The sequence below is a fragment of the Acomys minous genome, assembly GCF_964271855.1.
Source record: "Acomys minous genome assembly, chromosome: 12".
Classification (NCBI taxonomy): domain Eukaryota; kingdom Metazoa; phylum Chordata; class Mammalia; order Rodentia; family Muridae; genus Acomys; species Acomys minous.
The window spans coordinates 91793225-91809988 of NC_140493.1; the positions used below are offsets into that span (position 1 = coordinate 91793225).

Genomic DNA, 16764 nt, shown 5'->3' on the forward strand with positions numbered 1-16764 from the left:
TGCCCCTCCCCCCTTTCTGCTATCAGGGCCTAGGAAGCCTCAAAAACTACACTCCCTCCCTGGTTGCACAGCTGTGACCATTCTACCAAAGTGCTTGGCTACTGGGGACCCATCTGACACTTGGGGACCCCTCTGGATCTTTCATGGACGTGCTCCACAAATGTCTCAGTAGAGAGACCTTGAGGCCCTGTCTTGTCTGATGCCATAGGAAAAGACAGGATGCAACCCATGTGGAGGTTTATTGGCTATAAACCAGATGCACACTGACGGCCCCCTCCCCCCCAATCCCCGAAGGCTGCACCAGGAGAGCAGGAGAGTAGAGCTTTAATTCGCAAACTTCTTTCACGCAAAAACTTTCAGCAATATATTAAGAGCATCATGGGGAGTCTGGTGGGGTCATTATAGAAAAAAAGTTTCTGAATCCGAAAACTCCAAGGATTAGCATTGAGACTCACCCATTAGTGTCTGGGCAAGGACTTCCCATTGGGGGAATATGGTTTTTTATAATAGGCAGACTTAGCGGCCTCACACATGCTTTTGGATCTCATTCACTTGAGAAAGAACTACTCTTCCATTGACGCTCTCTTGGGTGATGGTCTTGATCGTTGAAGCTGCAGATCCTAAGGGAAAGAACGTGGAAGACATCACTGCCAGGCTCCGCCCACCATGCACTATGCTCATGTTGTTCAATGGCCTGCTCCCTGCCTGGTTTCTGTGTCTTGTAAAATTCTCGCCAAGCTACATGGTGGCCTTTGCTACAGGGAGGAAGGACCTTACCATGGAGGAAAAGCTCCACTTCCTCCAGAAAGCGAAGGTCTCTGAACAGGGCTACTTTCTGGAGATCTGGAGCCCGGTAAGGAAGCTGATGTCTGGCCACCAGCTCTTGCAGAGTGCTTTCTACTCATGAGGACTCTGTGGCTCTTCACTACAGACTGTGAGTGTACAGAGCACTGCGTGCCATTCGGGACATCTTGTTTTGAGTTCTAGAAGCGTGGTGCGGATGGGTGAGAGGCCAAGGACAGTCACTGTTTCCAAAGACACCACCCCTTGTTTGAATAAGTGCTTTGCTGACACGCCAGTAAACTAGTTCTAGGCCATAGGAGGAGTGGAAATTATGAATAGCTATACAAGGGGAAATGTGAGGCTCAGGGTTCTTGCAGAGCACACAGCAGACGTACATCAAGTATTGGGCTTCCCACCTCTGGCCGTAGCTAAGACGAGGTTTTGTGGCATCATCTGTCCAGTCTTTCAGAACCAGAGCAGTTAGACCAGCTGCTCTGAAATGGTTAGCTCGACTCAGATTCTCTGAACTTCTAATGCCTTAGGGTAATTTTATCAAACAAATCTAATCCGCATGTGACGCCCGATCTACGCTCATCTGTGTTAAACTTTTCTGTCATATGTTCATGGTAATCTGAGAAAATGCTGGTTCCTGGGTCGAAGACGTGAAACTATTGAGTTGGACAAAGTAAAACCTTTGGTTGTTTCTCTTTCCTGTCGCTTTTATTCCTCTCAGAAGCGCTTGCTCTGCGTCTAGCGTGCTGTAAGGCAGCATGCCTGTTCAAGGGAAGGATGCACGGTGTGGCACTCCCAACCTCATCTGGCCTCAGCACACACCCTTCAGTGTTCCCTACTCAGATCTCGTGGAAGCCCTTACTGATCAACATGGTCAGGTTTGGGAACTGATGTGATGTAATTTCCTAGGAGTCTAGGTAACAGATGTCATCATTTAAGAGAGAGAGAGAGAGAGAGAGAGAGAGAGAGAGAGAGAGAGAGAGAGAGAGAGAATACTATCAATCGCTACTTTAATCCACGTTTTTCTTGCAAAGAGCTTGCATATACAAGTTGAGCTCCCGTATTCAAAGTCCCAAAGTTCCAAATGCTCCAACTTCCCAAGCTCTTGGAAGAGTGACATGATGCTGTGAGGGGAACACTACACACTGCAAGACTTTACTTCATACAAAAATAAATTTAAGATGTGTACACACACACACACACACACACACACACACACACACACACACGGTTGTATATAGGCCACATGTATATGAAGCACTGCTAAATTTCATCTTTAGTGCTGGTTTCCATCCTCAAGATATCTCATCATGTACATGAAAATATGTAATTCACCTATTCATAAGATCATTGAGCAAGAAATACTCAGAGTTCCACTGCTAAAATAATCAGGGCCCACTTGGCTCCATGGTACCTAATTTGTTAACTAAAGTGAAAATTTCTGGCCATCTGCAAGGGAAGTAAAAACTGAGCTCAGAACATTAGGGAACACCGTGAGGATTATGGCCAACACGGAATGGGTAGTCAGGCTGATTGGCTGAAACAACAGGGAGAGTCAGACGGGGAAACTGATCCTCACTCACCTTTCATTCTTGACTCATGTTCGTCCATTGTCCTGTGAAAAGAAAGGAAAAAAAAAAAAAAAAGCAAAGTCGGGTTAGCAACCACCCACCCTTCCTTTGCTCGATTGTTACTTTGTAGCTCTTTTGGGAGGATAATTGGGCCAGGCAGTTTCAAGATCATGAGTTTGTGTGGGCAGCTGGATCCCGAAGAGAGGACAACCTCCTAGAAGCCAGGAGAATTCTCCCAAGACTTCCTGTCCCTCCTTCCAGCTCCCAGAAGCCACCAATATCCCTTCCAGAGTTTAGATCTCAGGTTTGGAGTCCTTGAGATCTTCAGACCAGTCATAGTTTGACCCAATTACATTTTGTTTATGTATTTTGACAAAGAACTTCTGATCCATAATTTTGGGCTGCAGGACATGCATGGATCTCTTCATGATTAGCTATGATTCCTTGGGATGGTCAGAAATACCAGTTTTAACATCTTGACTCTCTTAAGGAATCTTTCCCTGCTGTGAATCTAAAATGTTTCCCCTGCCTTTTGTTTTTACTTTTTGAACTCAGATTGTGTGCGCTCTGTTGGAGAAGCACAGTAGTCAAACCTGTTTGCCCTTCCCCCATGCCTGCTTTGAACCATTCCTTTATTTAGCTGTTCTGAATTAAATCATACAGGGGGAACCATTCTTTTAGTTCAGACTCAATGAAAGACCAGATAGAGGAATCTTCTAGGGAAATTAGTCTCTCTCTCTCTCTCTCTCTCTCTCTCTCTCTCTCTCTCTCTGTCCTCTCCCTCCTCCTCTCCCTCCTCCTCCCCCTCCTCTTCTTCCTCTTCCTCCTCCCCCTCCCCTCCTCCTCCTCCTCCTCCTCCTCCTCCTCCTTCTTCTTCTTCTTCTTCTTCTTCTCTCTCTCTCTCTCTCTCTCTCTCTCTCTCTCTCTCTCTCTCTCTCTCTGAGACCCTTGGGACATAGACATTTGCCTGCATGGGAGAGCCATGTTAGCATGTCCCAGCCGCCACTGCCTCACCCTTCACTGTCTCCCTCCAGGAGCTGGCGGTAGGTGGCGATTTCCTTCTCCAGGTGGGTTTTGATGCCCAGCAAGACCTTGTGTTCATTGTTTTGACGTTCTAGGTCTTGGCGTAACTGTATCAGCTCCTCCTCATAGTGGGAGATGATCTCCTGCATGTCCTGGAGACGGCAGGAATACCGAGCCTGGGTCTCTGTCAGCATGTTTTCCAGAGCCGATTTCTGAAAGAGGAAATGATAATTCATTCACTAGTGCACTGGGAGCCTTGGCAGCCCGGGCTTGCCTGGCCATCAAGCCACGTCCCTCTAGTGTGGGCAACCTTTCATCCCCTCCCCCCACCCAGAGACCTGCTTCACTCCTTCTCCTTTATCCTTAGGCCCTGTCTCCCATCCCCCCTCTCAGCCCTCTGTCTCACTGAGGAATGAGAACATTCTAGCGAGAATGCCAACAGCCACTCTCCTTTATTTCCACTCATGGACTTGATCTGTGCCCTGGTCCCCAATGGCTCCAATGACACGAGCTGTCTGCTGCTGTCACCTCCACTGCCTCCTGACTTTATTATCACTGTGCCTTCTAGCTAGATAACCCTGCCTTGATTTTCTGTCTTAACTCTCTAGCCACCCACCCTCGGCCACCGTCCAGCTTCTCTGCTTCGCATCACAGAATTCCTCAAAGAGCGGGCTACTCTGGTTGCTCCAAACCCTCCCTCCAAGGAGCCTCCAGAACCCCACCCTGTCTGGATCCAGTTCTCTTCTCTCTCCATTCCTTTCTTTTTCTTTGTTCCTGAATGTTGCCCAGGACACAGTTATGCCTCCTGCCTCTTTGCATTTGCTGTTCCCTTCACCTGGGGCTCCCCACTTCCTCTCCAACCCATAGCCACAGCAAGCACCCCCCACCTCTCTCAGTCCGTCCCTCCGCTGCCTTGTTCTCACCGTGTTTAAGGTGGCAGCTCTCTACTCTGCCGTCTCTTTCCTTCTCCTATGCACTCTTTCCCACCCGTCGTACATATATTTTGAAGATTTGCCCAATTATGGCTTGCCATCCTCACTCACTCTTTCATCACTGAATTCGTAGTGTTAAGCACAATGCCAGGCAGGGGAGCACACGAACACAGGTATCAGCATCTTACTGACCCCAGGACAGTGGTGAAGTGGAGTAGTTGAAATACATTCAGCACTCCAGAGCATCGCCCTGTGATCATTTCAGTGGCCGTCATTGCCACCTTGACAATGCATATTTTTCTGGGAGACAGACTCCTCGCTACATGAACTTATGATCTTCCTTCTGCACCCTCCCAAGTGCTGGGGTTATAGGCATGCACCTCCGTGCCTAGCTGACGGTGCACATTTTAATGTCTGTTCACTTTCACTAATTCACAAGACAAGGCTATTTGCCATATTCTTTTGCAAAACAGATGAGCTAACTATGCCTGTTCAAAATGCAGGGTGAAAAGCAGTGCTCAGGAGCCGCGCTGATGAAGGAGCAGAAGGTTCAGTAGATATGAAGGGAATCAATCGATAGATTATGCACAACGACGTAGCATTCCTACAAAGCATCTTACCAAACCAGGATGAGAATAGAAGTGGCTTAGGCTCAAGAACATAGGCAGGACAGTGGGGGACACATCACACACATAACGGACACGGCAGCACATTAGAGTCATCCAGGCCTAAACTTGCCAGCTGTCATGCTAGTGCCAGAATTTCTTTTTACTGGAGTTTGGGGTCCATACTGGGTGTAAGTGAGGACTGGTAGTCCTCCACCTCTGAAGTCACATGACCTCACTACCAATAACTCGCTAGTTGTATGACCTTTGCCAAACTCATTATCTGCCCGGAGCTTTGGTTTTCCTATCTTTAGAATGAGGATAGGACCCTACCTGGAAAGGTCAATATGACGATCAACAACATTGGACGTAAAGAGCTACCCAGCTGAAGTCGATCTATGTCTTTACGCACATTTCTTCTCATTCTCGCCATGAACGTTTTGAATGGAAAGTGGGGAAGGAGAGAAGTCCCAAGGGGACTGGGGAGCTGGGGCCAGGGGACAAGGTGGAGGACGTCTCAGTGGAGGAGACTGTACAAGGCCCAGGGTCTTCCCTTCCTCAACTCACCCTGTTGTGCTGGGCCTGCAGGTCAATCTCTAGGGCCTGGAATGTTCGTCTCAGCTCATGGATATCACTTTGGTTGCCCTGTACAGGTGCGGGGCTGGCCACGTCCTGGGCCATGGCTGCTGACTGCGAGAAACAAGCAGAAGTAGAAGCATCAGCGTTGGGCCAATGTGGCAACAGAGGAACTGGGGGGTCTGGTGTGTCGCTCTTCCGTTACCTGCTCTCTAAACCAGGCGTCCAGCTCTTGGTGTTTCTTCTTTATCATCAGCTCATACTCTTGCCTCATGTCTTCCAAGACCTTAATCAGATCCTCCCCTGGAGTCGTGTCGACCTTCACGTTGACCTTGAAGTCATTTGGCATATGATTCTCTTCCATTTCCTGTTTCATCACAGAGAAAGAAAAGGAATTGGCCCGTGACAGTCAGAAGGCTGGACTGTTGCGTTGTGATCGTTGACGCTAGTAGATGACTCTATGTGTGGGTTGCTACTGTCGCTGGTGTGGGCGTTACATAGTTCTTACAAACTAACTAAACATGGTGTGCATATTCTCTAGAACGTTATAAAATAAAGACCAGCCTAACACAAGTACTATGGTTTGTTATATAGGGGTCTCCTGCAAAGGGCCATTGCTGTGGGCTTGGTTCTCAGCTAATAGCATTGTCTTGGTTGGTTCGGGACATTTTAGGAGGTGGGACTTTGCTGGTGAGTCCCCGTGTGTGTGTGTGTGTGTGTGTGTGTGTGTGTGTGTATGTGTGTGTGTGTATCCTTGGAGATATCTTATTCCTGGCCCCTTTCTGTTTGTCTGTTTCTTGTAGCTGTGAAATGGAAAAAAAAAACAAACCTCTCTTTCCCTGTACTCCTGCTGTTTGTGCCACAGTGTCCAAGTGCATGGGCCAAGTAGCCACGGACTGAGCCTCTGACCCTGTGAGTCAAAATTAATTTCCCCTCCCTTAGATGTCTCTGTCAGGGTCATAGCAATGAGAAACAGCACACTCAGAGAACGTGTGGAAGAGGGGCTGCCTCACCCCCTGAAGGACAGAAAGGAGCAAGACAGGAAGACGGACAGGGGTGAAACAGAGGGAGAAAGGGAGTGGGAAGAGGGAGAAAGTGAAAGGGGAAAGAGGGGAGAGAGGGGAGGGTGAAGGAGAGACAGAGAGACAGAGAGGAGAGGAAGAGGGAGTGAGGGAGAGACGGAGGGAGAGAGAGAGGGGGAAGGAGAGAGAGGGAGGGAGGGAGAGAGAGAGGGGGGGAAGGAGAGAGAGGGAGGGAGGGAGAGAGAGAGAGAGAGAGAGAGAGAGAGAGAGAGAGAGAGAGAGAGAGAGAGAGAGAGAGAGAGAGAGAAATGAGAGAGAGTACCAGCTCACCTGGGCAGAAACAAAATACTCGGACCCACCCTCCTTAGATTCTACTTCCTCCACCTCCCCAAGCCTCCAGGATTTCTAAAACAGTCCCGTGAGTGGGGACTGTACAGCAAAAGCCAAGCAGGTGGAGGCCATTTCCTATCCAAACCAGAACAGCACCTAGCCAGATGGTTTCTTTGACCGAATCCCTCGGTTGAGAATATTCTAGAAACAAATAGATTCCTTCTGGCAAGTGTCCGTTTGTAATGTGTCTATGCATTCAAGTGGTCAACACTTCCAGCCCTAGGCCAAAGCTTTGGGGGGAAGCAGTTAGTTCAGCAACCAAGAGAGAGGCTGAAAGAATGTCATGCCTTATATTTCCCTAGGGGTTTCATGGAAGCCAAGTGGTCACAGGAAAGGTGTTACTAACAACCACTGTTGACACAGCTATTAAAAAACTGGGCTCTTTGACATTCAGAAGCAAATGTCTTTCTGTTCTTTGTCAGTCTCAGGGGCTTCAGATGAACAGTAGGTAATTCTGTAAGTCAGTTAAATGGCTCTATGGATTAGGGTCTTTAAGCTTTGACTTTCAGTATCTGCTTTACTCCATTGTCCTCATTCTCTGCACAGGGGCCCATGATGGATGTTCAACCTCACACGTTTATTCTCATCCTTGCCTTTATCTCTCTCTGTTCATATATGTGTAAGTGCATGCACCTCTGTGCGTGTGAAGGCCAGAGGTTGAAGTGGGTGTTTCTCTCAGCCGCTCATCACCTTATTTTTGAATCTCTCACTGAACATAGAACTCTCCAGTCTGGTAATGTTGGCTTCCCAGGAGCCCCCAAGCATCCCCCTGTGTCTGCTTCCCCTAGTGCTGGCCTTACAGGCGCACTCCACCACACCAGGGTTTTTTTTTTTAATGAGTGTGCTGGGGGCTTTGAATTAGTGTCCTTGGCTTCTGCAGGGAGCACTTTGCTGACTGAGCCTCCTTCCCAGCCCCACTTATTATTATCTTTTCCCACTTCTATGCGTGTAGCCTGCACGCACGTGTGTGCGCATGTTTGCACACATGTGTGATCATGGGTATGGCGGCTCAAAGTTGATGTTAGGTGTCTTTCCTATTGCTCTGCACTTATTTATTTTATTGAGGCAGGGTCTCCCTGGAGTTCACTAACATGCCTAGTCTTAGTCAGCCGTATTGCCCTGGGGATCTGGTCTTTGCCTCCCAAGGGCTGGAATAACCATACTAATCGAGAGGGCTCCAGGGATCTGAACTTCAGTCCTTATGCTTAGGCAGCAAGCACTATACCTACTGGGCAATCTAGCCAGTTCTGATTCTCACAGTCTTATACGGACAAGCCTTGGTGACCAGTGTGCCATTGCAAGTTACTATTATTGCTATTAATTATTGCTATTTTGCCATTCACTGCTAACTATGATTCTGCTTGGTACTTTTGTTTAACATCTGAGCAGATAACCTTCATATCGGAGACATGAGATGCCGCTGTGGTTATAAGGGACACTGAGCCTGGCGGTCCCTCCTGTTAACTCTGGGGTCACCCTGGACTGTGAGGTTGAGAGCAGAGCTGGTTCCCAGGGGCCCAGGGCAGCCTTACCTGCTCATGGCGCTTCTTCATAAGGATGAGTTCTTTCCTCATCCCCTCCACTTCCTGTTCCAGGTCTGTCGTGACAATGGTCAGATCATCCAAGGTCTTTCGGAGGCCCTCGACTTCAATCTCCAAGTCTTGCTTAAAGGAGTGTTCATTTTCATACCTTTGGAGAGAGGGGGAAAGAGCACGCCTGCTGTTGGGAGGCCATGGACGTTGCCAGGGTCCGCTTGGGTTTAGAGGGGTCGCTCTTACTTTTCAAGTGTAAGTGAGAGACTTACTGATTCATACAGGACACCTGAGGCATATTGATACATTGACATAGGAATATCTATCTATCTATCTATCTATCTATCTATCTATCTATCTATCTATATCTATCTATCTATCTATATCTATCTATCTATCTATCTATCTATCTATCTATCTATCTATCTATATCTATATATATGGATATAGCACATTTATTACACTTATTCTATGCTATGCTTGTCTGTGTTGGCAACTCAGCTTTTAAACTGAGTATATAATAGGATACACTTAGCCCGATAGCCAGCGTGTCTTTATTATACATGAGTGTCTTGCATATGCGTTTCATCTATAGCCATTACTGAAAAAATTTTGTGGTTGTTTGAGCATTTGTTTATTTTTGAGATAAGCTTCTTGGTGTTTATCCCAGGCTGCTCTTGAACTCATGATCCTTCCTGCCTTTCCCTCCCGAGAGCTGAGATTACAAGTATGTACCAATATGCATCCATGGCTTATTGCTGAAAATGTTCGAAAAACTTAAACTACGGACATTATTGCATATTAACCCGACATACCACAGAGTGCGTTTTTTTTAAACAAAAAATTTTTTTTCCAAATAAGTAACACAATTAGCATATCTAAAATGAAAAGTTCCTAATAGCACCTAATTCTTGGTTTATATTAAAATCTCCACGTGCTATCACGTGCGCTTTGTACCTGGATTATTTAAATTGCACATGGCTCTCTTATTGTGCCCTTTAATTATAATCCAGCAAGATGTTGGCAGTGGGTTACAGCAGGCTGAGGTCTCCTTCTGTGGAGGTCTGTGAAGAAGGGACTTACTTGAGGTTGAAGTCATCCACGGCCATCCTGGCGTTGTCAATGAGCACAACAATGTGAGCGTTGGCCATCTTACCGTCCACTATCTGTAAAATACGTACAGAGGCTTATCCCTGTTGGGCAGGTCCACCCACGACAGCTGCATTCTGTGCTCAGGCTCCTTCAACCAGCAGCATTCAGCACAGACAACTTCCTTTCCTTTTTTTTTGTTAAAAAATAAGAGTGCGTGCACATGTGTGTGTGTGCACGTGTGTGTGCATGTATGTGTACGTGTGTGCATGTATGTGTGTGTGCATGTGCATGTGCACGAGTGTGTATGCATATGCCCATGCATGTGCTCCAGAAGGACAGAGGATGACCTCAAGGGCTCTTTCTGCTCTATCATCTTCCTCCTTATTCCTTTGAGACAGGGTCTCTCCCTGACCCTGGAGTTAGAATGGTGCCTAACAGCCCCCCGCAATTCTCCTGTCTCCCACTTCTCCCCACTAGTGCTGGGGTTACAGGTTACACATGATTATTTTTAGCCTTTGATATGAATGTTCAGGATCCAAACTCAGATCCTCATGCCTGTACAGCAATTTCTCCCGCCCACTGAGCCATCACCCCAGCTTCTGTGTCCTTTTTTTTTTATTGTGACTCCAACGTAAGTTTTCCTAAACTCTAGTTACTATCTTAGATAGATATAATTTTTTACCAGGGACACACTCACGTTTCCAGCGTGAGAGCTAATTTGAAGTATACTTCAAATGGTTTTCATATAAAGCAGTCATTATTATTATTATTATTATTATTATTATTATTATTATTATTATTATTATTTCCCAGAGTGACTAGAAGCACGTATATAACCTTCGAAAGGCGTGTATGTTTGTTTGTAATATGTTTGTGAGGAGATTGCCTTGATCACAGCTGTCAAAACACGAGCCGAGCGAACTCTTTACTATCGAATAATGCTGATTGAGAGGTTCCCACAGTATTAAAACCTTCAGCCGAAGACTCTCACTAGATGCTTATGTAAGCTTTATTTACATTAAAAAGACTCACTGGAAGTGTTTGAGTTATTGGGTATAGAGGATACGATTAGAGAAAGGGCCCACATTTCATGTATGTCACACACAATCTGCTGGGAAAACGGAGTCCATTTCTCAGTGTGTAAAGGTAGAGTAATACTTTCGTAAAGAGCATTGCGCCAGAGCCGACTCCTGTGTTTCTTTGGCCTGGCTTCCTTCCCGACCCGGCCACATGGTTGGGCGGTCACTCCACCCTTCCGCTTTGGGCTCATCATGTGTTCAATAAGGGGTTTGTATTAGAAACAGGTGACCTCAGAGGCCCCTGCTCTTAAGCCTTTGCACCGCAGCTGGGGTGTGACAGAACCCTGTGGCATCCCTACTGGATTTGTACAGCTAATTCCTTTATTTAGAGAGGATTTTTTTTCCTTAGGGCAAAACTCGTCCTTAACACAAAGGCGCCTTTTAAAAACTCTCGTCCTATTTAAAGCTTCACCAATGGGTTGGAATTTGGTCCTGTGAACGCACAATAGCACCCTTCACAAGTCAGGGGGAACGCTGGGTCTGGAACTCAAAGAGCAGGGCTGGGGTTCTGTCTTCACCCACCAGCTGGGTGAGCATATCTGAGTCTCAGTTTCTCCATCCGACAACAACAACAATAACAACAACAACAACAACAACAACAACAACAACAACAACAGAGACTACGATGACGATAATGAAACAGCAACGGCTACCCACCAATGCACAGTGAGAGGTAGACACAGCAAATGAGATAATGTTGCACGGGTACTTGTCACACTATAGGCACTGTGAAAGGTTCATTGAACTTTGCTGTGAAAGTGGAAACTTTCCTGAAGTACCAGAGAGGTACTTCCTGACTTCCTGTCCACAGCACTGATTTATGGTATTAAAAAACAAAAACAGATATAAGTGAGTATATACCATTTGAGTCTTTCTGCTTCTGGGTTAACTCACTCATTGTGATCATTTCTAGCTCAATCCATTTATCCACAAATTTCGGGAATTCCTTGTTTTTAATAGCTGAATAGTATTCCATAGTGTAAATGTACCACAGTTTCTTTATCCATTCTTCTAATGAGGGACACTTAGGCTGTTTTCCATGTTCTGGCTATTATGAATAAGGCTGCTATGAACATGGTTGAGCAAATTTTCTTGTTGTGTGCTGGAGGGGCATGTCCCACGAAAGACTTCACTTACCAGGAAACTGAGACAGAGGGGAGGACATTCTAGTGGGACTCTAGATGAGAGAATCATGGGAGAATGGCAAAGTAGAAGGATCCAGAGGGTCCTAGAAGCCTACAAGTAGAACATTATGATAGGCAGATTTGGGCACAGGGGTCCTGCTCAACCTAAGGCACCAGCCAAGGACAATACAGGCGGTAAACCTTAAACCCCTACCCAGATCTAGACAATGGACAGAACACTCTCCACAGTAGAGTGGAGAGTGGGATATGACTTTCTCACATACTCTGGTGCCTTACCTTTGACCATGTCCCCTGGAGGGGGAGACCTGGTGGCACTCAGAGGAAGGACAGCAGGTTACCAAGAAGAGACTTGATACCCTATGAACATATACAGGGGGAGGTAATCCCCCTCAGGAACAGTCATAGGGGAGGGGAATAAGGGGAAAATGGGAGGGAGGGAAGAATGGGAGGATACAAGGGATGGGATAACCATTGAGATGTAACAAGAATAAATTAATAAAGAAGAAAAAAAATGAAAAAACAAAAACAAAAACAAAAACAAAACCAACCAACCAACCAACCAAAAACCAAGCAAAACCAGTATTTTCCCTTCCATGCGTCTTGTTCTTGGTATGATTTGTTCATGCAAAATAAAGGCAGCTCCACCCCTAGGCCCTGGACTCTGAGGTAAACCTTTTCTTCCTTGTGCTCGGAGCAAGCCACGCTACCAGGCTGTTTGACATTCCTCTCGTTAGCAGCCTTGCAGTGCACACACCAGAAACTGAGACGTGAAACACCCGTGAACTTATTTGGCTTTCCCAAGTTAAAGGGATCCATTATCGTATCCAGTGAGAAGCCCACATCAGGTATGTAATTCCCACCCCTAGGCCCCCCCTCCCCCCTCCCCCCCTCCCCCACCTAGCATCTTTATGGTCCATGAGAGTAGTGTACTAGCCATAAGGCACAGGTAGACTGATGATGAAGGTCAGCTTCAGCTATCTCAGTACAAGAGAGGTGAAGGCAGGAGGATCAGGAGTTCAAGGTCATCCTTGGGTACATAGTGAGTTCAAAGCCAGTCTCGGATACATGAGACCCAAAACTCTCTCCTACCTACATGTGTAAGTGTATATATGCATTTACACATTTATGTTCATGTGCCTGAGTGTATGTGTGTGTGTGTGTGTGTGTGTGTGTGTGTATGTGTGTGTGTGTGTGTAATATGTGCACACAGGAGCCTGCAAAGGACGAAGAGGCCATTGAATCACACGGGATTGGAGTTACAGGTAGTTGTGAGCCACCTTGTAGAGTCTGGGAACTGAACTCAGGCCTCTTGCAAGAGCAGTAAGTCCTCTTAACCGCGGAGCCATCTCTCCAGCACCCACAGTTACATGGTTCGGGTTTATGTAACATGGTATTATACTGCAGCCGCTATTTCTGAGGTCTCCTTCATAGTCATAAACGGATGGGGGTGGACTGGGAAGTAAAACACCAGGCGTGGATTTTAAACTGTGTGTTGTGTTATTACAACCTAGAGTCTCCCCAAGGCCCTGTGTTCATTCTTTGAAAATCTAGTTGGTGTGCTAGCAGAGGGCCGTTGCTTTAAGGTATGGAATCCCCTGCTCAGGAGAGGCCATTTGACCATGGTCCCAAACATCAAATACTAGGAAGCATCAGGGAGTTTGACAGGTGATGTTCCTGTTGCTGTGTCCAAGTCTGTGTTTCAAAAGGTTTGGGTTATCTTTTTTTTTTTTAAACTACATTTCTTACAGACTTTTTTTTTTTAAGCAGCATTTAACCGTAACACGAGGGGAAATGTCGCATTTACTCAGAATACGTCATCAGGACCAGGGAGGGGCTAGCCCCCGGGGGATTGAGGACTCTCTTAGGACCTGTTTTCTTATCTGCAAATGGTGGGTGTCAGGGAATATGAGAACCCTAACCTTCAGGAACCCCTCTTCCATGCCAGAGAAGATGAAACATGAATTTTGACCTATTTGGCCCCAGAATCCTGAGTTCTGGCCCCACGGAGAGTGGGCTAGCTGCCCTTCATCATAGTTGAACCTGTTCTCTCTCTCTTTTTTTTTTTTTAAATCCTCTCTATGCCACGTTAAAGAACTTAGAAAAACAAGTGGAGAAAGTATCCGGTTTCAAGTTTTTGTGAAGTTGTGATTTTGCAATGGTGTAGTTACTTATTTCTCCCCCTCAGACACAGACATAGGGGAGGGGAGTAGGGGGGAGGTGGGAGGGAGGGAGGAATGGGAGGATACAAGGGATGGGCTAACAACTGAGATGTAATATGAATAAATTAATAAAAAAATACATTTAAAAAAAGTATCCGGCTTCAGTCTCCTGGCCTGGAAGTTGCTTGCCCGAGCTGTGAAAATGAAACAATGCTGGCGGCAGTGTGACTGTGTGTGTGTGTGTGGCGTGAGCAGTCCTGTCAGCCCTCTGTACTATCCTTGCAAATGACACATCTTTGTATGAGGCTGGCAAAGTTGGATCATTGGAAACAGACCCGAGTAAGAGTCCCACCTCTGCTTTCTGCTGCCGGCTTTGGGGGTTATTCCACAGACTAGAACTTCAGTGTCCTAACAGACCCATGAGAACTAAGTCAGACAACGGAGATCCTCCTCACAGTGGTAGGAAGCCTTCTTACACACATGTGCACATTTAACCCCCACCACACTGCTTGGCATACAGAAAGTGCTCAATAACTGCTTCCTTCCCCCTTTCCCCTCTTCTTAGTTCTCTCTCCTCTTAGCGTATTGGATCAGGTGTGTAAGCTGGAATTTCTTTTGGGAGTCACGCTCCCGGCTCTCCATTTGCAGACATCATCTTTTCCCTCCGTTCTAAAACCAAAGCAACTTCATTAAACTAAAAAACACCATGAGGATGTTGAGTCACCTTGTTTTCTTCAGAGAGACAACCGTGCACTCTGTAGTTAAGGCAATTACGCACTGGGTTATTAGGCCGATTATTCAATAATTAGGGGTCATTACAAGGACAGATTTGTGTTATCTTGATTGGTCCTTCCTACATTCAAGCAAAGATGGCTGAGTGTTGTGAAATAATATGGTCTTCCTATTGGAAGCCTGTGATGGCCTCTCCAGGGTGGGTTAAAGCATGCTTCCCCAGGGATTTTTCTGGAACTCCTTCATACAAAGGGAAGTTTTCTAGTTTTAAGAACACAGCTGTGAGATGAATGTCCTCCCTCTACTTGTATCCAGGTACCCCAGAAGGTAGGACCTTAATGTTTTAGGCATTTGGTCGAAAGCATGTTCCTTTTTTTTTTTTTTTCAAAACATATCTCCATAGAACTATCCCAACGCTCCAATTTTTTTAAGCTCACTCGAATTTTATCATCTCCCCTCTAGCAATATGCCTTTCTCAGAAGCAGCTTTGTCTTTTAGCAGCTTCGAGACAAAGAGCCAGGAATGTCATGGTGATATATCGGCTCGTGGAGGCACGATTTGCACAATCCTGTAAGCCAGCCTTTTGTTGACAGAGAGTCACACTGTCGCCAGGACTCTGAGGTGGAGCAGAAAGTAGATCCTTTTGCTGTGCCTTGAGGATGGAGGGTGCCACCCTGCGTACCAGCTCTTATTTCCGTGACGTTGTTGGATCTTAAGTGATACCGCTCACTAACTGGCTGCCTGACACTTCGAAGCCTTACTTTTTTTTTTTTCTTCTTCTTCTTCTTCTTTTAACTGTGTAGAAAACCAGGCCGGTTTGCATTTTAAAAGACAGTCTATAATAATTCTGAAATGTTTGCTGTCTTCACTTCCCACATCACTTGTAGAGAGGAAATTAATTTTACAAACAGGTTTTCCCCGAGTCCCTACTTAAGGTATGGCAGTAAGATTTATGTGAGAGAAGGAAAAAAAAAAGATTTATGTGAACGGTATGTGAGAAATGAGATCTTTTGCTATTTTCCCCTGGGAACTGTCAGGTGCGCTGGCCGGCCGCCCCTTCCCTAGCCTCCCTCGGTATAGCGGTGCCATGGCGAGCAGCATGTTCTCTCAGTGTCTTACCTGATCCTGCAGGCGGCTGATGTTTTCCTCATATTGGGAATAATCTTTTTTGTTGCCGGGCTCTCTCTCCTGATGCCACTGCAGGATGCGGCTTTCCAGCTTCGAGTTGGCCTCCTCCAGAGCTCGTACCTTCTCCAGGTAGGTGGCCAGGCGATCATTGAGGTTCTGCATGGTGGCCTTGCCATTTCCACCTAGCAGGGGGCCACCTCTTCCAGACCCCCATGACCCTCCAGGAGGCAGGCAGCCTGGTGTGGTGAAGGAAAGGGAGATGCGGACACCCCCTGCGCCTCCGTGGACGCTGGGGGTCCTAGGGACGCTCCCAGGCCTCCTCCAGCTGCCTCCGAGGCTGTGGACAGAGGCCGAGTAGGTCTGGCTAAAGCCGTGGCTGGAGTTCATGGTCCCATCTGCGTATGGAGCAGGCCTATCTCTGCTCTCTCTGACGCTGCAGAACTGAGCTGCCTCAGACTGGCCGGGATGGTTTTATGCCCTTTGCTGTGGGAGTTTCCTTTTCTGACAACTGTACCGACAAGATCCTATCATTGTGCAATGCGTGTTTCCTCTTGGTCAATCCCGAGGTGCCCCTGGGCCAACACACTCTGCTGTTGTTATTTAGAACCGCATGAATATGCCAGTTACCGCCTCCCTCTCAGTGGTAACCCGGAGGCGTGGCCCACGACATCAGGTGGGTAGCATGCCATCTCAGATGTCTTTCTAATCTTGCCGTGGAATTTTTCCAATGTACATGCGTCCAAAAAAAAAAAAAAAAAAAAAAAGGTCAGATTCAAGTCCATAGTAAGACTATTTGGGGTGATCCAGATGAAAAAAAAAAAAACAAACCTAAACACACACACACACACACACACACACACACACACACACACACTCCAGATAAACCCTCTTACTGCCAGGGTAAGAAAGATTTACAAGGTTACAAGCAGAACAACCCAGACTTTCGGGTCCTGGTGGAAAACTGCTCCTATGCGGAAGGGAAT

General features: G+C 46.7%; 1 protein-coding gene across 1 annotated transcript; it reads right to left on the bottom strand.

Annotated features, from left to right (window-relative positions):
* Positions 1 to 220: 220 nt before the first annotated feature.
* KRT23 (keratin 23) lies at positions 221 to 16242 on the bottom strand. The gene is made up of 8 exons (XM_084748847.1): positions 15773 to 16242; positions 9530 to 9612; positions 8447 to 8603; positions 5708 to 5869; positions 5494 to 5616; positions 3381 to 3601; positions 2379 to 2410; positions 221 to 620 (listed from the first exon to the last, which is right to left on the bottom strand). Exons 1-8 carry the CDS (start codon positions 16166 to 16168, stop codon positions 526 to 528), a joined length of 1269 nt encoding a protein of 422 aa, XP_084604973.1. The 5' UTR covers positions 16169 to 16242; the 3' UTR covers positions 221 to 525.
* Positions 16243 to 16764: the final 522 nt, after the last annotated feature.

Bases quoted from the DNA above. Each gene is read 5' to 3' on its own strand.
- KRT23 (XM_084748847.1), bottom strand. From the start codon at position 16,168: ATGAACTCCAGCCACGGCTTTAGCCAGACCTACTCGGCCTCTGTCCAC. The intron at 9,613-15,772 runs GTAAGACACTGA...CGTATTTTACAG, and splicing joins TCAGCCGCCTGCAGGATCAG to ATAGTGGACGGTAAGATGGC. The intron at 5,617-5,707 runs GTAACGGAAGAG...TGTTTCTCGCAG, and splicing joins ACGCCTGGTTTAGAGAGCAG to TCAGCAGCCATGGCCCAGGA.